Raw genomic sequence first — 21,978 nt, 5'->3', positions numbered from 1 at the left:
TTTGTCCGACTCGTAAAAAAGTAACTAAAATGAATATTTTTTCTGCGTTTTTTCAAGTTTTTTTGTACCCTCCCCCCGAAAAAAATAATGGATACGAGCCTGTGTGGTGGTAACAAAATATCTGACGTGACATATTTTGGTTCAATATAATAAATAACAAATACTTGGTAAATATTCCAAACTACTATTTACGACACATAATGCAGGCAGGGGGGCATCCAGTTTTTTTTTAGGGGAGGGTCTACTTTTCCTCGGAGAGGGGTATACAAACAACTTTAAAAAAGCATAAAAATTTGTTTAAATCCGTTTTTGCTACATTTTGGACAAAAACTGTCGAAATTCACCCCGTCACCCCCTCCCCCCAGAGTACAGCCGTGAATACAGGTATACTTATTATCAGGAGACTATATTCCTACTAAATGTGCATGCGTCCATATTTTGGAAAATTAATTTATATCAATTAACAAAAGTGCTATTTTTTTCATCATTTCTCTTAAACAAACTATTTCCATGGTTTCCACACTCTTAGAATCCATGAACTATATTTGCTTATCTTAATGATAATTGACTTTAAATAATGTATTAGAGCGATAGTAAAGCTAATATCAAACTAAGTTATCTGTAAATATTGTATTAATCTGAATCTGTAAAAAAAAAAAAAATCGATGGAACTATCTATTTTGCAAATTATAAAATTACCGTTAGTGTATGGTTGGAATTTTAGAAAAACAGGGCAACTAAATTAATTTCGATCTGTTTTCATACGGTAGAACATACAAGTGTAAAAGGGAAATTTTGTTTTGGTTGTTGGTAGTGGGCCGAAATAAAAAAATAAAAAATACGAATTGGTAAGAGGATATAAAAATATAGATGTTTGTGTTCGACGTCCCAAGACTTCGATGTTTTAGGGTTAAAACAAAGCCAAAGACTCACCCCCAGAGACGCTTTTTTGGCGTATTACCAAAAACTTGATGAGTGCTTAAAGCTATGAGATAAAAAAAAACAATAATAACATAATTGATAGGACCTTCTTTTACTCTATTCTCAAGATGGATTCCGACACCTAAGTGTCGGATACACCCTCATGACAGTCAATAAAATCAATTTGATTAAGCCATTATGAAACAGCTCACCATTTGTTTTTCGTGCAGTCCAACAGTAGTCTGATGTGCAGTCGGATACAGTCCAGCACGACTTAACATACTGGCTGATACGTCGGTTAACATTCGTAACAAGCGTAAATGAAAAAAACTACAATCCTTTTCAACTTCTTAACACTTTGATATCTGACACATAACTGATAAGTAGGCAGGTAAAATTGAACGTTCCGAGACAAAAATTGACTTAAAAAGGCGGAGCTTAATATAAAGCAATAATCCCATTGGGTGAAAGCGCAAAATATGACAGATCAAGCGAAAAGGGGGTGTGTAGATTAACGCCCACAGGTGGGCTGGGGGTGGAGTCGAAATTATAAGGAAAAACGAAATTTGGGTGGTCTCGAACATGTACTTGAATAAAATCATTGTTATTAAAAGGGAAGAAGTGCGTCCTATTCTTGTACGTACATCATTTAAACACGAAAGCGTGTTAGGAATAATGAAAATGTACATTTTTTGAATGCTTAAGTTACAAATAAGTATGAAAAGAAGGTAGACAACCCCTCCTTTGAATATTCGTTTAATTCTGGCTATTTAAGATGTATGCAATTAGTGGATAAAGAGAAAGATTGTTAAAATGCCAAGCCTTATTCGAAACTAGCGGGGCTGAAATTTTTATGGGTGAAAATTATTGGAGCATTATATTGAATTCGTAATAGAGTCTGTTAACTTTTGCGTTAGACAAGCTAGTTACCGATCTTATTAGATTCATAAGAAATGCCCCTCCGATGATGGGTGCTCGCAGCTAGCTTTTGAAATAGAAAATGGCCAGAAAAATATTTTCAGTGGATATAGCTAAAGGACTATGTTAACCCTTCACCCTACCACATATAAGTGGTAATATCAGACGACCTAACGGTCAACTTGATTGTTGCTACATAAACTTAATGTCTTCCGTATTTAAATGATTCCGTGAATTTATTTATAACCGGTAGTAAGTATTTAGTTTTCCGAAAAATTGACATATTTATCACAATAATTAAAAATTTTCGCATTTAGTGTAATTTTATCTTCCACGAGAGGGGAGTTAAAAGTCCGCCCACTGCCCTATGTATGCTAGTACTTCTAAATATTATATATTTTTAAAGATATACAAGTACCAATCCATAAGAAAGCCAAAAGATAGGTCAACTTACTCAATGCAGTCCATCTAAGAGTACCCTAACAGCCAGGGACATATATGATCATTTTTCCGGATTTGGGGGGGGGGTGTCTTTAAAAGATTTTTTTTGGGGGGAGCACTAAAAATACTTTAAAAAACAAAAAAAAAACTTGGTTTTATATTCACTTTTTTTTACGTTTTTACGAGTCAGACAATTTTTTTTTTTGGGGGGGGGGGCTGGGGTTTAAAAACCCTACCCCCCGGAAACAGCCTTGCTAACAGCTCTTAGTTAATGTAGGCCAATATTAAGACATGTCAAAACAACTCAAGTTTTTTTGTCCATTCATGCCGTTTTAATGATTTTATATTTAAAGTCTGGAATAGAGATTATATTCTTAAAAACCTTTTTTTTCTCTAAAGAAAATTCGGTACTTCTCTAGAATCCAGAAAACATGCGATAAATAAAGTTTCGTTAATGCTAATGAAATAAAACAAAATAGGATAAAAATATAATAGTTCAGAAGCAAATTTGGGCTATATATTTACACATTAGGGGGTAAAAAATAGCATATAATAAATGTGTAACCTAACCAAACATAGGTACCTTTTATTCCTCCTAAACCCCCCGAAAAACTAAAGTTTAAATATAGTTCCCGGAGTAAGAAACCCTTTGTTTATGCAGCGTCTCTTATAAATACCGCGGGTAATGGCTATCTGATTTTTGCAATACATTTCTCGCGTGTTTTCTGGATTCTAGACAAGTACCAACCATTCTAATAATACCTAAACTTATAAAACAAGTGCACAAAGATAGGAGAGAGGCAGCAGGGGAAATCCCACGGGGATTTAAAGTTTTTGAAAAATTACCCGTTTTTGGTATTCTCATCGAAAAATTGAAAACAAAGAAAATGGTATCTTTATCAAAAAATCTAAATAAATCCTTCTCCGTATATCCCCATAAATTTGTGAAACATACAACGGATTTTTTATTAAGACATATTTACATGATATCTGGTCAGTAGAATTGCAATCAAAGAGACAGAATGAAAGGGGGAGGGCTAGGTTAACGTACGGAAAATACTTTGGAAAGAAAATAACATATCAATACGCTTTGAACAGTTTTAGCTATGACGTTTGTCAGATGTAGGCCTAATAAAATACTAGCCTCATCAACAGGTCTAAGGGTATTTGTCTCCTTTTGAGCCGGTCCAGAACTTCTCAGAGGTGGTTCCAGCCAACCAATCAGATTTTTTGAATTTTCTACTCTTTTCTGAGCTCCCCTACAATCGTTTTTGTTATGACTGTATCCTAGCATTTGAATATTCTTAAAATCAATAGACAATTTCACGAAAATAAAATAATCAAGGACTTGAAAAGTTTTCTTTTTCTTCTTTTTAGAGTTCACATAAGAATTGTGAACTTCTTTTACATAAGAAGTTCATTTCACATAAGAACTTCTTTTTATTTCACATAAGAATTGGCTACATGCAGCTATATTGGCCCTAAATGCAGACTATAGAAGAGATTGAAATTGGTTTACTAACATTAGTTAAATATTATTTATATATTTATGTTATTTAATATTTCCTCCAAAATAGTAATGGCAAAAAAGGAACAAAAAAACTATTAACTACAAAAGGAAAAAAGGAAAACAAGAATGATGTGAATGGGGAGCTGCCGACTTCTTGACCCCTGGTGTATATCTTGAAACGGCAAGTATACCACACAGCTCCAAAACTCTGGACACAGTTCTGTCACTCTTGTCACAGTTCCACCACGCTTGGCACAGTTCTACCACGCTTGGAAGCGTTCCACCACGCTTGGCACATTTCTGCCACAATTGGTACAGCTTCGTAACGCTTCGCACAGTTCCATGAAGCTTGGCACAGTTCCGCCACCCTTGGCACTTTTGGCACACGCCACACGGTGTAGAGGACTTCTGAGGTTTGGCAGCCCTTCGATATAAGCTGTAACAATAACAGAAAACAATTTAAAAATTAGTAACGACTAAATTACATTTATTAGGTAGATGGTTAACTGACTTGATAAATTAAATTATAAAATAATTTCTAATTTAAATTAAACAGAGTTAAATTGATTTAAATAAAATTAAGTATACACTAGACAGCAGTTCAATGACTCAATACTAAATTCCGTATGAACCAAAAATGGGAGGCTAGTCCATGGTTCAGTTACTTATGTAGTAAATTAGTAGGCCATTTCCATTTCTGTTTTTTGCCAAAAACTCTAATAAAAATGTTTTTTTGTTATATTTACGTTCATACTTATATTTATCTCCAAAAAATAGTTATAATAAAGCGTTTCTGGTAAAAGTTGATTTAAAACTTTTTAACAATTTTAACTTCCAACAAAATAAATTGTTCATAATTGAGATATGTGGAGAAACATTAATTTTAACTGAAGCTCCCCTTAGTTCAGTCATAGATAGTGTTTCCAATACGGAACGAATCAAAATCAGAATACAGATTGTACGTATTTTCGGTAATATTCTGAATATTACCTTTTTTCTACATTTATTGGATTTAGGTACAGTGGTGCCAATTAACCGATTCAAGGGTGGAGGTGAGTATTGTTTTTTAATCTTTTAAATGAAGACGCACAAAAGGTATTTTTCAAAGTCTGGGTGGGCTCTAGCTCCCCCTCTACCTTAGTAGGGCCCCTGAACAGGTGAATGAATCATTAAGGGATGGATAAAGAGTCTATATTATAACCCAGTAAGGTCTTTGGAAGCATCAGTCTCAACCCCTTCTCCCTCCGAAGGGCACTGATCTCTGAGGAACTGAAACAAATTTTTTATCATAGACTAAAGATGAAACTTAGAGAAATAGATTTACAACACATTTGAAATTAAAGGAAAGTACTTAAGTTTCATATCGCTGCTAAATCTAGATTTATGGGATATAAAAGATTAAAACTACGTATCTTCAATTTAGAACAAAGCATAATGGCTTAAAAACCTACTCGAGTTCATGGAAAAAACCCACACATAAATTAATTAAGCCTCAACACATTAATTAAGCCTCAGATTAATTAGATTTGGATTGTGTTTTGCAACCATACTCTGGGGTGGACACAAAGTTAATCTTTAGTGCCGCTGGTAAAAATTTGGTTCCTATATCGAAATTTCTTGATCCTCTGACCCTGTAATTAGTGCAATTTTTGGCCTTCTAAAAGAGGGGCTTGTGTCTGTGAAACTGCCCCCTGGATCCACCCCTGATCATATTGTAGTTGTTCAAAACTTTTGCAAAATAACAAATATAGTATCAGATGTGAATTCTTTTGTTTTTCACCTTCTCTTTTTGTTTCATGACATTCATTGTAAACTTTTGTAATTTTCTTGCATTCTTTAGCTGTTTCATCCTTCGTTTTCCTTCGTTTTTTCATTGAAAAGAGCTTCCACAGACGAAGCCGAAATATTCAGAAAATTTTTAGTAAATGTTCACTTAGTAGTATGTATTTTTTGGTATTAATTTTATACATGATGTATTTAATAGTATATATAGTATATATTCCTGCTATTTTAGTAATAATTTTGCCCATCATTTATATATTTCATTTCGTTTTTTTTCTATAAATGGAAAGATAGTGAAGCCCAAGAAATTATTTAATTAAAAAAATTCTAACTTAAGAAGTATTTTGATTAAATGACAAATTTTCTGTCGTTATTTTACCTTTCTAAGATTGAATGAGGCTAAAAGGGACTAAATCTTAGTAAATTTTGAGAATCGTTTTTATTAAATACGTTTTTAGGGTATTATAAGTGACACATTACTGCTACTGCAAACAAATCAATGCAGAACCAAGCCACATAAGGTCAGCACAGGTTCACATGTCCATCCAGGGAGGTACACAGGGGGGGGGGCACCGGGCCCGTCCCTCCCCCCGAAATCTCACGATTTTTTTCATTTTCCCATAATTTTCTAATTTTTCTCACAGAATAATGGGTTTGAAGGATTTGGCCCCCCCCCCGAAACAAATTGGCCCTTCCCCGAAACAAATTCCTGCGTACGTGCCTGTGTCCATCTTCCATCTTGATCTATTTAAAACTTTATTATTTACCCCCTTCTATAGTTCCAATTTTTTATCCAATGTTATGGCGATCATATATAAGGGCGATCTGCTTTTCGCTTGCCTTCATTTGATCCAAGACACAGGGTCTAAAAGCAAAAGTTTCGGTATTCGAAACAGTCTCTTATATTGACGAAATAGTCTCTTATATAAAATTCCAATTCAGAAGATTATTTGGACGTGTAGGCTAATGTACACATACCAGACATATTAATTTGTTGTTTTGACATGTTATGGTTGATAGTTTTTCCATTTTTATTTGAATGCGCTTTTTTCGTTTTTTATACGTTTATTTAGTCTATTTTTCCCATCGATAAAGACTGCTGGATGTGAGTCCGAAATATTCGGACTTTAATTAATTAATTTATTTAATTTATAAATATTCGGACTTTAACTATTTTTCCCATCGACTGCTGGATGTGAGTCCGAAATATTCGGACTTTAATTAATTAATTTATTTAATTTATAAATATTCGGACTTTAACTATTTTTCCCATCGACTGCTGGATGTGAGTCCGAAATATTCGGACTTTAATTAATTAATTAATTTAATTTATAAATATTCGGACTTTAACTATTTTTCCCATCGACTGCTGGATGTGAGTCCGAAATATTCGGACTTTAATTAATTAATTAATTTAATTTATAAATATTCGGACTTTAACTATTTTTCCCATCGACTGCTGGATGTGAGTCCGAAATATTCGGACTTTAATTATTGCTTATGTATTAAATGTATTTTTTCATTGTCTCATTATAAAATTACCCTTTATTAATATATTTTTGTTAAATTGGAAATGAAAAGGAAGTGTGGAATATGTGTGAAAAATTCAAATTTTTTTCCGAATGTGGGGCTAAGCTTAGGCAACGAATAGGTACTATTTGAAAGATAAAGATGGCTTTAAACGATTGTTTTGCTTGTTATTTAAAGCAAATTTATCGTCCTATGTCAATTTTAAATTCTTGGTCAGCCTTCTTAAGACCATAGGCCGGTGTGCCTTGTTTGCCTCTTTTTTAAATTCTTGATCAGCATGCCTAAGACTCTAGGCAGGCATGCCTTTCCAAAAACTAACCTGACAAGTATGTGTCCAATAAGAGAGTCATTCATACTCCTGCCATTTACCCGTGCCACAGCCATTTAAACATTTGCCTCTCAATTACTTGGACTATCTGTCTTGGCTTTTCTCTGTCTACAATTACCCAGCCCAGTCTTGATGCAACCTATGCAACCTATTGCAAAATACTTGATAACTTCAATTCAATATTTTTGAGTTTCTTACCTCCCCCTCCTCCCTTTGTATGCTAGATGTAATCAACAAGTGAATATTTCTGCAACATTCTAAATAACGTTATGCTTTCCTGGCCGAAATTTCAATTGAAAGTCGAAAAATATTTCAGCTGGTCATTTGCGTGCTATAATCTGAGCCTATATAATCTGAGCCTATAATCTGAGCCAGATTATAGCAGGTCTATAGGCCTGCTATAATCTGAAATACACGATCCATAAATCGTGCTAATCTAAGAAATTGTCTGACTAAAATGCATAATTGATCTTTAAATATTAATGCCTTGAAACTTATGCTATTTATTTCACTCTTAAAAAGTATTAAATTAATTTGGGTTCAAAAAATGTCTTAGGACTAATTCTTTTTATCGCCATTCAATCTTAGAAAACAAAACTGGTTCGGAGTTCAAAGATGAGCTATGAAGAAGTGCAATAATAAATTGTGGGGACAGGCAACGAGAGCGGGGCGGTGTGGAGCACAGACCTGATTCTTCTACTTCCAAGAGCGTATACAGGATTTTTTTTCAGGGGGTGGGGGGTAAAAAAAACTTAAAAGAACGCATCAAAAGTTAGTTTAGATTCGTTTTTGTTACGTTTTTACGAGTCGGACAGACATTTTGGACTGGGGGGGGGGGTTCAGACCTCCTAATTCTTCCCTCAGGATACAGCCTTGTCTCCTTCAATTACAAATATACCTGCTTCTCATTATATCTGGGGTGTTAATTCACAAATATACAAGAAAAACTTTTTTTTTTATAAGGGCCACGAAAACAGGTGTTAGTCTAAACCCAGAGTTTTTTTTATTTGTTTTCAATTTTTTTTAAAGAAAACACGAAAAGAAGTAATTTTCAAAATCCCTCCCCCCCCCTAATTGGTGTTCCTGTATTGTATATGATGCATCCTCAGATATATTTACGTAAAACCATGTCATTTTCAATTTGGAGAATATAGGCTATTACTAATAGAATATGCTAAGCCGTTTAAAACATTTAAAGAATTTTATTTTATTACCATTGCACAAATTTATTCAAACTCAGCCATCTTCTTTAGAAATCTTATCCAGGATTCTCCCCTCCCTTGGAAAGACTTCTGGAGATACATTGACTTTTTCTAAGTCTCGTTTGTTTTATTTCTGTATTTTATGAATTTTAGGCAACAGGGTAGATACGATATTCCAAGTTTAAACTACGGTTTTAGAGATAATGACAAACGATGAGACAATCATAAACATAAAACAATTATATAAGCCACAAAAATTACAAAATTAAAATCCAGACAAGCCTGAGCAAAACAGCCAAAACAAACAAAAGCATCATTAGTTGAGATAGTCTTACGAATGTTGGAAACTCCAACCAAGTTAATTAACAACTTCAATTAAACCACGCCCAATCATTACCAACCATTATATATTTCCCAGTCTTAATTATATGTGAAAACCGTAGAAGAATTCTTGATATTTTACCCCTTACCCCACCCACATTTGATTGTTTATGTGAAGGATGAAGTTTTAATTATGAGATTGTTCGTGATTAAGCTGAGTGAAAGTACAATCTAAAGTACAAAAAAGTATTAGAAATGATGGTACTCCTGTATTAAACGTACTCTTTTGTATACTGCAATGGAAACCAGTCACGAAAAACCGGTTTTTGACGGTTTAATTCAAGACACTGCTATAGGGTAATGCAATGTATAGCGTGGTTTTCATTGCGAATACGATATTTAAACTGTTGTTTTTGGGGCTTAGGGGGGGAGGTACATAGGTTAGGTTAGGTTACGTATTTAATATATGGTATGCTTTGACCCCCCCCCCCTCTAATGTGCAAATATATAGCCAAAATTTGTTTCTAAACTATTATATATTCATCCTATTTTATTTTATTTCATTAGCATTAACCAAACTAGCACTGCATAAAAAGAGTCCGTTTAGTACAGGAGTACCGAAAAGATTAATTTACATACGGCATGTGGCATCTAGTGGCGTTTATAGGAGTGGGAAAGGGGGGCGGTTGTCCTCGCATGCAGCCTCTGAGGAGTGCCAAACTAAGATTCTTTTTTTTCACGTCAATATTATTACCTATTTATATTGTGGTAGTGACGGGGGGAGGGGTAAAACCATCATTGTCCCCGGGCACTGAAGTCCTTAGCTACACATCTCGTGAATCTGCTAAAACCGGTTGTTAGAAACAAAACTCATGGAATATGGCATATATCTTGGTATGTATAAAAACTATGTCATCCATGGAGGAAAACTATCGTAATTTTCTCTAAGGGAATAAAGTAAAAATATCATGCATGTCATCCGGGACGTAATTTGGACGGGAGAAGGGGATAAACAGGGACCTCCAGAATTCTTTCCTTCTTTTTGGTGTTTTTATTCGAAAGGAAACAAAATCCGACCCCCCTCCGCTTGATTTAAAAGACACATTTTACTCTTCACCCATTAATTTTCGTGAATTGACACCCCTATATGTAAAAAACAAAGGCAGTTGAATGATTTGACCCCTACCGCTCAAGTTGTTTCTTTCATTGACGCATTATAGAACCGGTTTTTTTTTCGTTAATTTCTTTCAGCTTAGCGTGACACAGGACAAAGAGAAGCGACAGAATAGATGGAAAATATATGATTTGGGCTATATATTTGCACATTACGGGGGGGGGGGGGTTAAGTATTTGAACAGTGTGAAGTTAGAAAACAGTTCTTACTATATAATATGCAGCATAATCGTATGTAATACATAAGGCATGCAAACCCGCTATACTTTACCCCACCATACCCCCCAAACGTGCAAGTATATAGCCCATATTTGTCTCTACATTATTATATTTTTGCCTTAGTTTGTTATATTTCATTAGGATTGAGCGCTAGAGAAACATATTAGAAAAGTACTAGGTAGGGGGTATCTCATACACGTACCAAAATAAAATTGTAATCTTTTCATCATCTCCAGGAAGAGGATGAACAGCAAACCCCCCCCCCCCCCTGCCCCCGTATCCACAATCACAGATCCATTCTTATACAAAGGAGTTTTGAAACCATTAGCTCAGAAATAAAAGAAAACCTTATCAAGGGATGGGGGCAAGTTCCTTAATTTTTTCCCGGGGAAGAAAGTAAAAATATCATGTGTGTAAGAAAATTTATCTTTAGTGTTTTATCAAAAATAATTTCCTAAGCCACAGAGCCATTTTATTTAAAAATAAAACGAAATAAAAATGTAGAAAAACGGGCATGATGCTTTAAATAGAAGAGTGGAATATAAAAAAAAGTAATTTTTCAGTAATAATAATGCAAGTCAGAATATTTCGGATCCACCTCCAGAAAACAGCAAACAAACTAAACTAAATGAAACAAAACGTATAGAAAAAAGGAAAAAATAAACAATAAGGAAAACTGAAACAAAGAAGGGCGCTTTACGGCTTCTGAACATCAAGCTGAAATATAGCTCTTTTGCCTATTCATAGGGTGGGATTGGGGTTAAATTTTGAAACGTTTTCCCATCAGAGAATTGAAGTCGATTTTTATATAAAAGTTTTCAAATCTTTTCCGATTATCAACAGACTCTAATAAGAAAAACTTTTCCAATTTGTTAAAAATGGTTTTAAAAATAACAGAGTCGAATTTGTTTTTTCGAGTATTTTTTTTATTTATTTATTTATTTTATTTTATCAAAAACAGAGTCACTAAGATTTTTTTCCCCGGGCACTTATTTGTATGTTTCTATTTCTGTTCTCCTGTGACTTTCATATGTCAAAAAAGACTATTTTGACAACATTCCATTACATTTCGAATTACATTTTTGAAATTTTGTGTACTTGGTTTTTTATATTGAAAATAAATCAATAATTTACAGAAAATTTTTGAAAAAAGGACAATATTCCTATTTTTGAGCAAGGTTATTTCATAATTTCGGTGACTTATATAGTTATGAAATGATGTCGTTAGTTTGGTCAATGGATATATTTGAGACTAATGAATTCAATGACATAAGAACTTTGTCATGTTTGTGCTAGTTACAGCTACAGATTTGTCGTAACAACGCTTATTGCAAGGGCATAAAAGGTAGGCACTTAAGTATTATACCAACCACACTGTTGTTCTTGGTCTGTTTGAAACCGGTTTCACTGTGTGCACTCGGAGATAATAAGCTTAGCCTGAGTGAGATAAACTACTATGCAGGTGTATTTAACTAAATATTTAATATATAGAGAAGGTTAGCTTAGGTATTTAATACAATGCGTTCTGGACAACCTGCTTTGTAGTGTCCATAATTTTGTTACTAAAGCATTTTCATCATATTTTGGTATATTTCTAACCTAACTTCACTTCTTGTGTGTGGTCGGTATAATACGTAAGTAACGTGAATATAACAGTAAGAACCAAAATATACAATTTAAACAAGTTAACTTGAATTTTTATAATTTCTTATTTAAGAATTCAAATAGATTTTAGCTAAGTACGGAGTTATCTGGGGCATTTTAAACACGCTGCTGTTGAATGAAAATTCCTGGCATCGGCGCCCATAAGGGGGGGGGCAGGAGGGAGCCCCGCCCCCCGGCTGAATGATGCTGCCTTATTTTTATATTTTTGTTCTGAGATTTCTATTATATAGCATTGAAAGTGCCATTTAGACGAGGTTCCCCCCCACCCTGACGAGGTCCTCCCCCTTGGAATTCAGCTTATGGACACGCATGATTCCCGGGGAGGATTCAGCCCCCTCCCCTCCAAGTGCGCATCTGATTTTACTTATATTAAAACATCTTGAGGGAGAATCTGAATTTTTTAAATTATTAAACTTTGACAAATCTGCATTATTGAAGAGAATAAAAGGAATACCGCCCTGTCAAAAGCTCGTCTGTTTATCTTCATGAATCGACCAAGAAACCAAAAAGTGGGCGTGGTAAAAGCCAGTCTTAATGACGATGCATATTTTATGTCAAACCATAACCAAAACCTTTCTATCAACAGTTCTAGAAACACACTTGATAGGTTATTAGAGGTGATATATTGAAACACTTGTCTCATTCATTGAGATCTTGGCCAGCGAAATGAATTTCTAGCAAGACTATTTTTAAACCTTTTCCTTTGGAAGCATCAATTCACCTTTGAAACGAATCGAAATGCAGATTGCAGACATACGGGAGAGAAAAATTGCCGTTCCAAGCATATTTTTTTCTTCTTTATTTAAGCTATTTCGGGACATCAAACAGTTTGTGGTAACGAACTGTAAGTAAGGAGCGATGTGGCTCAATAGTAACCGAAAGTTTAAATAACCGAATTTTGACATCAATAAACATATCAAAGGAATTGGCTTATTATGCTGATTCCAAATACATAAGATTTGTTAAGTTTAGTGTTACTGGTCAAAAGCTACGAGCCCGAGTAAATTAGCCTAATTTTTAAAAAAGGGGAGGGGTAAACACCCCTCAAAACTCTAGAATTATTAATGAAAATCGCACCATCAGATTTAGCGTATCTGAAAACGCTGATGTAGAAGTTTTAAGCTCCCATCTCCAAAAATGGGAAATTCTTTACTTTTTGCCAGAAGTAAGATCACGGATGCGTGTTTATTTTTTTTCTTCCCAGGGGGGATCGCAACGAACCAACAATCCTAGAATATCCGGAAAGGGCTCTTTCAAACAGAAGCTAAAAGTTCTAGTGCCCTTTTTAAGTGACCAAAAAGATTGGAGGACAACTAGCCCCTCTCCTATGCCCATTTTTTCCCAAAGTCTTTGTATCAAAATTTGGAGATAGCCATTTTGTTTAGCATATTCGAAAGATCTAATAAATATGTGTTTGAGGATGACTTTATCCCTCCCCCCCAAAGCTCACAGGGGAAGGGGTAAAAGCTATGAACTTGCCCATTGTTAAGAAGTTTACATATAGCATTGGATACCGGGAAATATACAGATACCTTTCGGGGGAGGGTATTTTCTGACAGGGAGGGGTGCTACATTGGAGGATATTTCCACGGAGGAATTTTTAGTGAGGAAAAAGATTTTCCATGGAGGAGCAGCTGGATTTCCCGTCTTTATTAAAAAACGATCAGATATTAAATTAAAAAAACAAGTTTTTTTCAACTGAAAGTAAGGAGCTGCATTAACACTTAAATTGAACAGAAATGATTACGAATATGATGGGATTGCCCCCTCCTGAATACCTTGCTCTTTACGCTGAAGTTTTTCTGAACTTTTATAAAAAGCTTATTATTCTAATAAAAAGGCCCTTGTGTTTCATGAGTTATTTTTAAATAATTGGGCCAAAAAGTCAAGCTTGAGCGTAAAGAGTGAGGTATTGAGGAGGGACAACCCCCCTTATATTCGTAATAATTTTTGTTCGTTTTAAGTTTTAATGCTGCTCCTTACTTTCAGTTAAACAAATTGTTTTTTAAATTTAATTCAAATAAACAAGATTGTGATTTCGTCAATATAATTCCTACGCAGAATAGTTTTCTCGTTAAACCTGTCTCCGAAATTTATCAAGGGATAGTCTATAAAGGTTTCCATTGGGATAATTTTCCATAGGGAGATTAATTTCCGGGGAGGGGGGAGATTTCCAGGGGATTTTACACGGGGGGGATTTGACAGAATTACTATACGATGTTCTTTTTATTGGTCTTACTTTCTCTTTGCCAACTCAATTTTCCATTAGGAGATGTTCCGGGGAATTGTCCGAGGAAAATTTTTAATATCAAGCGGAGAAAGGGGACCAAGTTTTAAAATAAAGCATTTTTCCGAAAAATTGTGCATTTTATTCGAAATGTCCCCAAACTTTGTACTTTTTTTAGAGGAATATAGTAGCCAATCCCCGTGGATGTCCTTAAGCTCCGCTTACGAAATATAGAAAATAAATAACAAAGCAAAATATAATTTTGGAATGGTTTCTAAAAGAGACAAAGTACAGATAGAACAATTTTGGAAATACATAAATCTGTTGTATAACAAAGCAATGATCAGTAGGCTGGGTTCTAAGCTTTTACCTTCAGTCAATCAATCAATCAATTTTATTCAATCAATAAACTCAACAAAATACCTTTCAATATAAACTCCTCTGTAAGGCTCTAAGGCCAGGAAAAAAACAGGAAAGAAACAAAATGAAACAAATACATAAAAAACAAAAACATTTTCACCATCACACATTGACACCTTTAACACACTCAACACAAAAAAAAAAAAAAAAAAAATTATTAAAAAAAATAAAAAGATACAATAATCCACATAAGAAAAAACTAAACAGGGGACTACCAAGCAATCAATCTTTTTTTCATCCTTTTATTTCATAATTTAACAATAAAAATCATAAATAAAAAACTACGGTTCCATTGTAACTAAACCCCCGTGTAACTGAACCCCAAGCAACTGAACCCCTGTAACTGAACCCCCGTATAACCGAACCCCCGTGCAACTGAACTCCCGTGCAACTGAACCCTTGTGCTGCTGAACCCTCATGCAACTGAACCCCCTTTAACTGAACCCTCGTGTAATTCAAACCCCTTGCAACTCAACCCCCTTTAAATAAACCCCCGTTTAACTGAACCCCCATGTAACTTTACCCCCGTGCAAATGAACCCCCGTATAACCGAATCCCCGTGTAACTGAACCCCCGTGCAACTGAAACCCCGTGCAACTGAACCTTCGTGCTACTGAACCCCCATGCAGCAGAACCTCCTTTAAGTGAACCCTCGTGCAACTCAACCCCCGTGCAACTCAACCCCATTTAACTAAACCCCGTGTAACTGAGCCCCCATGTAACTGTTACTGTGTGTAACCATGTAACCATAGAACTGTGTGGTAACAGAACACAACTGATGAGCGAAATGTGATGAAAGAGAGGGGTAATACCGAACTCTCAGCTACCATTCTTGGGAGATACCTAGCGGTTTATGAGAAACCATGAAATTCCAGTGTTGTTTCAAAGTCCCTTGGTACTGAACAGGCAGCGTCGCATTATCGTGCACATGGCAACGATAAATTGCATCAGTTCAGATTTGTATGTAAAAAAATACTCAGTGATAATTTATTGCTCCTGCAAACAAGCTTTATTCTTGTATTTAGGTTTTGAGACCTTGGTGTAAATTCAGGCCCGAGCGGGCACATATTTTTTTTCGGTGACTTGACTTTCCCTTTAAGTACTCTCTGAAAGTTCCAACTAAATACACAAATCCCTTTTTGAGATATGCCATTTTGAACATCTGCATGCCCATAGTGTCTTTTGATTTAGTTAAAGTTCCACCTCAAATACCTCATTCCGTCAAATTTTCAAATTGATATGTGTAGTCTTAGTAGTGCTAGTTAAATAGTAGCAGAGGTCGTGGTAGGAGCAGTAGAAGTAATAATTGTATTTAATTAGTATTAGTAGTAGCAGCAGTATTAATGGCATTAGTAGCAGCTAAATGACCCAGAAGTTTCATCTTAATACGCTAAGCTGTTCCAAAAAAAATTGCTGATACACCTGTATCAGTAATCTGTATGTTATTGCAAGTTACCAATTGTTAAAATTTAAGGTTTTTATAGAAGGGATGATCGTAAAAACTTTGAAGGAGGCTCATTCGATTGGAAATTGAAAGTTCAAGTTCAGTTTCAAAGAATCAAAGGTAATCACAGGACAATCAGCCTTTCCTTCTCAACCGACACCCCCCCCCCCCCAAATACATCCGATCAAAAAAAAAATAGACATTTTTTTCAAAAGAGTCTGAAGATCAAATAACCATACCTTTGGGGTTAACAACCCCACCAGCAGCTTCTTGGGCGAGGGCTGTAAGTTAAGCTAGTTGCTCATTGCTAACACATAAGGTTTTTGTACAAAAAATTTTGTATGAACTTTTTTTTTTTTTGGGGGGGGGGGCACATCAGAGGCGCCATTTCAGCCAAACCTTAGGGTGGGCAAGCAATCAACATGGGCCCCAAAGCAGGCTTGTATATAAAAAAAAATTGCCTCTAGATTTATCCGAAAAAAACTGCCTTCCGTGGGAGTTACCGTAGAAATTATGGAAAATGTCTCAATTGCTTTGCCTTTACTTCTTTTGCTCTTATTCCATAGGTTCAGAAAAGGCCAGATATCTGAAGAAAGCGGAAACGGTATGTGCGATGTTCAAAAAACAGCCGTTTGGGAATCTTCCACTTTTCCGAACCTATAACTTGACGAAAGCCGAACCTCTGTAGAAACTCACGCTTTGACTAAAGTATATTCTGTAGCCGAATTCCTCAGCTCACGGCTTACAGTAAATACTTTAGTACAAGTCGGAGTCACGCTCTGACTGTGACGCTGCGAAACTTTGCTCGATCAAGCATATTTACAAAATCCAAAAATACAAAAAAATTTTGAAACAGATCAGTGAACACTCAAGGCAACAAGGGGAACCGTCGTGGTTTCATCTTCGCAAAGTCATCAACAAGCTGGTCGAAATCCAAGTTTTTAACTAAATCCTTGTCTGCAAAGATCAATAGCAGGTGACTAAGACGATCGTCTCCTGTGGTCGAGCGCAGATAGTTCTTCACTATTTCCAGTCCAGAAAACTAGCATTCATTGCTGGCTGTCATGACAGGAAGTGTGGGAGCAATATGAAAAACTTTGATAATTTCTGAATAGGCCGCTGGAAGTGTCTCGATATTATTGATGACGTCTATGAAGTTCTTCAGCTTTGCCTCCTCCTCGAGCAAAAACTGCTTGGCAATACCAGCTTGGGCCTCAAGAAGAATCTGGTCAATGTCCATTTCGAATTAAGTTCAGAGAATTGCTTGAGGGGCCCTGTATCCATGAACTTGGTAGAGCTGGGGTCCAGAGCTTCGAGTAAACCGTCTGTCAAATTCCGCAATCAGACGATCTACAGTTTCCAGGTATTCTCTTTTCAGCTCTTCCGCTAGAGTTGGAGCTCTATTGTCGGATTCAACAAAGTTTTTTCCTAACGTCGAAGTGGTCATGAATTCTTTCAGGTGTTTGATAATTTTTTGGGTTCTTCTAGGTCTTCCCTTCTGACCCGCAGAGGAGGATCCGGTCACGGGTCCATTCACGTCAGGTACTTCAATTTCGAGACCTTCAGCAAACTCTTTTGCCTTCTCCAAAAGCGATGCAAATGAAGTGTCAGAGCGCAGTCCAGCTATTTAATTCCTTGTTGCTTGAATCAAGGTATAAATCCTGTATACTACAAGACAAGCTATCTCAAAATTCTCAGAAGATGAGTTCATTTTTCTCAGAATTGCTTCCATATAGATAATCTAGAAGGTAATTGTGAAAAATTCTACTTTCCTCCAGAGGTTAATTAATTCTGATTAGGTTTTACTATCAGCTTCCTTACTGGGTGCAGAAAGTACGACCAGAATACATTCATATCAGAGTCTTATCTTCGATATTAATCGATACCAGTATGACCATCTTGTCGCAGCACTCCTTTCTAATTCCAGGATTGGCAGTTGAGTAGCCTTTTGGGACTCGACAAAAATCTGATGTCTGGTTTTGCTGTTGGAAATGAACGTGTACAGATTTTGGACTAACAAAAAAAATGAGCCAACAGTCCCAACACCTTCAACGCAGTTTGCAAGGACCAAATTTAGTCTATGTACATGGCAATGAATGTATATTGCTTGTGGCACTTTTGCTCTCAGTTGCGTTTGAACACCAGAGAAGGGCCCACTCGTCACGCTTGCTCTGTCGTAGCACTGAGCAACACAATAGTTCCAGTCGAGACCAAGTTTCGCCACTGTGTCGTGAATGAAGCTGGCTAAAATTTCAGCATCCAGGCTTCTCATATGGTAGCATTCTATTGGTCTTTCTCGTACTTTTCCGTCGTCAAATTACCTCAGAAGAATGGCGAGCTGTTCTTTTTTTGAATTATCTTTTGTCTCGTCGACAAGAACAGCAAAATATTTGGCATGCTAACTTCTTGCACTATTGTAGACCGAAGCCTAGATCCGATAACTGAAATTAGATCGTTCTGGTATTCGTGGGACGTATAGTGGCCGTATCGTCTTTGTAGCTTGTTAAAAAGCGTGGAGAATACTCGGTGAGAAGATTCGACGAAATTTCCTTTGTTTGCCGAAGATTCAGTCTCATCGTGGCCGCGAAAGGCTGTACCCAGTCGCCCCAGTAGGGCCGTTACTTTCAGTAAAGCCTTTACGTGTTCCCTGTTTTTATTAATCTCCTTATTCCTGTCCGTTGACAAAACAGATGCGATGGGTTGCATCTCCTTGGCTTGTATAGCTTTGAACTTCGTCCACAAAACTGCACTGTCCCTGTGGCGGTCACTTTTCACATGCTCTTCTAGAACGCTTGAGATGTCCTTCCATCTTCTAACGCCGGTCTCGATGAAAGGCCTCGCCCCGTATCTCTGTCCGCGAAGGGTTGACGTCCCACCAAAGTGTCTGCAGCAGAAACAGAAAACCAAATTTTCCTTAACTGAGTACTCAAGCAAAGGATGCTTTCCATAATACATTAAATGACCGTCTTAGCTTGCCGTTTGCTGAAACCTGTGCAGGGTACTGTAGCAGCTGTGGTTGACATGGATGGTCGCGGGAGGATGAAGAAATATCAGTAGGACCATTTGAACGAAGGTGCTATTCATCTCGAGTCGTATCTCGTCCAGATTGTGCCTCTTGAGCAGTGACAGGCGCAGTGTCTCTTTGAGTTGTCTCGTTTTCCACTAGCTCGGTCTGACCGACCACCACGTCCTTCGAAGGACCCAAAGCGACGGCAATGGATTATTCGGGTGCTGAGTCAGGCAGAATCTTGAAGACATTTTCAGAAAGTTTGCTTCAGGGAAGAGCAAGCAACCCCGGAAAATAAATACAGAGCTTAAAAAATAAGTAGATATAAGCCTTAGCACTCATTTTGTGATGAATAACATTTTTTTATGGAAGTAATTTGTTTTACATAATAACTATGGAAAATGTTTCCACTTTATGTCCCAAATGTCTAAAATGTGTCCTTTGTTGCCCTATTATGTCATTATGTCCAGGCACATAGAAATATGTCCCTTGGACATAAAATATGTCCAGTTGGCAACCCTGTGCAAGACCCAGTTGCACTATTAATCTCACCATTATCTAAGTTAATCTAAATATAAATGTAGCAGTTTCAAAATTTTGACTAATTGCTAATTGTAATTTTGTTCCTGTATATTTTGTAAAAGAAAAAAAAGGCCTTTTTGGGAGGAAGCTTGGGCCCCCCAGAAAAATTAGGGTGGGCAATGGCCCACCCATGCCCCCCAAATGGAGCCCCTGGGGCTAATTCGATTGGAAATCAAAATTTCCAGTGCACTTTTTCGGAGTTAAAAGTGATCGGAGGGCTTACACCCCACCCTATTTTTTCCCCAAATACATCCGATCTAAATTTTGGGACGGCCATTTTATTTAAAACAGTTTAAAGGTCAAATAACTATACGATATTTAAATAACTATGGTTCATAACCCTATTCTGTTTTACCCAATGTAAGTACGGTGGTTGAGTTGCACGAGGGTTCAGTAGAAAGAGGGTTCAGTTGCACGAGGGTTCAGTTGCACGGGGGTTCGGTTATACGGGTGTTCAGTTGCAAGGGGGGTTCAGTTACATGGGGGTTCAGTTACATGGGGGTTTAGTTAAACGGGGTTTTAGTTAAAAGGGCTTGAGTTGCACGGGAGTTGAGTTACAAGAGGGTTAAATTAAAGGGGGTTCAGTTGCATGAGGGTTCAGTAGCACGAGGGTTAAGTTGCACGGGGGTTCAGTTGCACGAGGGTTCAGTAGCACGAGGGTTAAGTTGCACGGGGGTTCGGTTATACGGGGGTTCAGTTCCACGGTGGTTCAGTTACACGGTGGTCCAGTTACACGGTGGTTCAGTTACAGGGGTTCAGTTGCCTGGGGTTCAGTCACACGGGGGTTCAGTTACACGCACAACAAAAACTACATCAACAAAATCTCCCCCATAAGGCTCCATGGCGGGGAAAGAGCAAGGGATAAAAAATACGAACACAAAAAATATACATATATATATATATATATATATATATATATATATATATATATATATATATATATATATATATATATATATATAACCAGTCGCCCACCTTAATAATCTCCAGAATGACAAACTAGGCAGCGGATAACACATGAATTCACCAACTCAAATAAATATCCCACTCAATCCAGAGACATCAACTCCAAGGGAAACCGGAAAAAAAACTAAAAAACAAAAACAACTTAATTACCCCTCCGGCAATTACCCCCCGAAAAATACCCCCAACGGAAAATATCCCCCCCCCTTCGGATAACAACCCTCGGAAAATAAACCAGTGTAAAATACCTCTCCTCCGCGTAAACACCCCCCCCTCCCGAAAAATATCTCCGTCAAGGAAATTCTCCCCGGTAAATACCCCTGGAAAATATATCCCCCGTGGAAAATACGGCTTTCCAAATTTGAAAATTTTATTTGAGTTTTATTTTTTTAATTTTCGTAGGGGGAAGGAATTTCGGTACTTGTGTATTTTGCGCCACTCACTCGATTTTACGCTGTTATAAGTTCAAGAACTCGCCGGATTTTTTGTTAGTTTCTTTGTTACTATTTGGGATATTTGGGCTATAGTTTTGCACATTAGGGGGAGGGGGTAATTATAGTGGGTCTGCATACAAAATGTGTTGGGTACAATTGTTCTGCATATTAGATAGATAGATAGATAAGTGTATTTTAAAGCCAAACATACGGCCAAAAACACAGTACAATAACATAAATGAAAGGCACAAATAACATAAACTTTCATGAGCAATCATCATAAAACCCTTAATTGTAGCACTACTTTAACCTAATAATAATACTTAATACTTGGAGAAACGGTCACTAAAAAAAATACTTAAATGGAACATTAGCCTACATTTACTTTAAACTTGGATTCTTTTTCTTTTTTTTTTAGTTAAAAAAAATCCAGATACCTCACTATTTTTCTGTAATTTTAGTGGCTATGTACCTAGAAAGAATTGTTTTCTGACTTCAAACTGTCCAAATACTTTACCCTCCCCCTTATGTGCAAATATACAGCCCAAATTATATATTTCCCATATGTTCTGCCACTTGTCGTTGTCTTCTCTCGCGCTAAGCTGAAAAAAACTAACGAAGAAGCCGGTTTGTTCTCAAGTTTTACACAGCGTAAACTTGAGTGAGTGATCCATAATGCACAAGTACCAAAACTCCTTCCCCCTACGGAAATTAGAGAATTAAACTCAAATAAAATTCTCAGATTTGTAAAGCCTTATTTTCCACGGGGGGAGGGGGGTATTTTCCAGAGGAGGGAGGGGGGGGTAAACGTCGGCCATCATCCTCGTCACAGATTGTCTTTCTTCAACTACGGACATCTCTCCGGAAGCGAAGCGATATTTCGCTTTGCAC

At 36.6% G+C, this 21,978-nt stretch overlaps 1 protein-coding gene and 1 long non-coding RNA gene across 3 annotated transcripts in view; both read right to left on the bottom strand.

Moving 5' to 3' along the window:
• Sp1 (transcription factor Sp8) overlaps nt 1–1,275 on the bottom strand; it is a 58,348-nt gene extending 57,073 nt beyond the window's left edge. For both annotated transcript variants that reach the window (XM_089095280.1, XM_089095281.1), the window contains exon 1: nt 1,134–1,275. In XM_089095280.1, the coding sequence (XP_088951406.1) occupies nt 1,134–1,226 (93 nt within the window). In that variant the 5' untranslated portion in view covers nt 1,227–1,275. The remainder of the gene's footprint in view (nt 1–1,133) is intronic.
• A 2,747-nt stretch (nt 1,276–4,022) lies between these two features.
• LOC148947496 (uncharacterized) overlaps nt 4,023–21,978 on the bottom strand; it is a 204,854-nt gene continuing 186,898 nt past the window's right edge. Inside the window, exon 3 of the long non-coding RNA XR_016142365.1 lies at nt 4,023–4,226. This is a non-coding gene — a long non-coding RNA (uncharacterized LOC148947496). The remainder of the gene's footprint in view (nt 4,227–21,978) is intronic.

This window comes from Artemia sp. Qi Xiang Cuo, chromosome 10, assembly GCF_049724085.1.
Source record: "Artemia sp. Qi Xiang Cuo chromosome 10, ASM4972408v1, whole genome shotgun sequence".
In the NCBI taxonomy this organism is placed as follows: domain Eukaryota; kingdom Metazoa; phylum Arthropoda; class Branchiopoda; order Anostraca; family Artemiidae; genus Artemia; species Artemia sp. Qi Xiang Cuo.
This window is presented reverse-complemented; position numbering and strand designations above follow the sequence as displayed.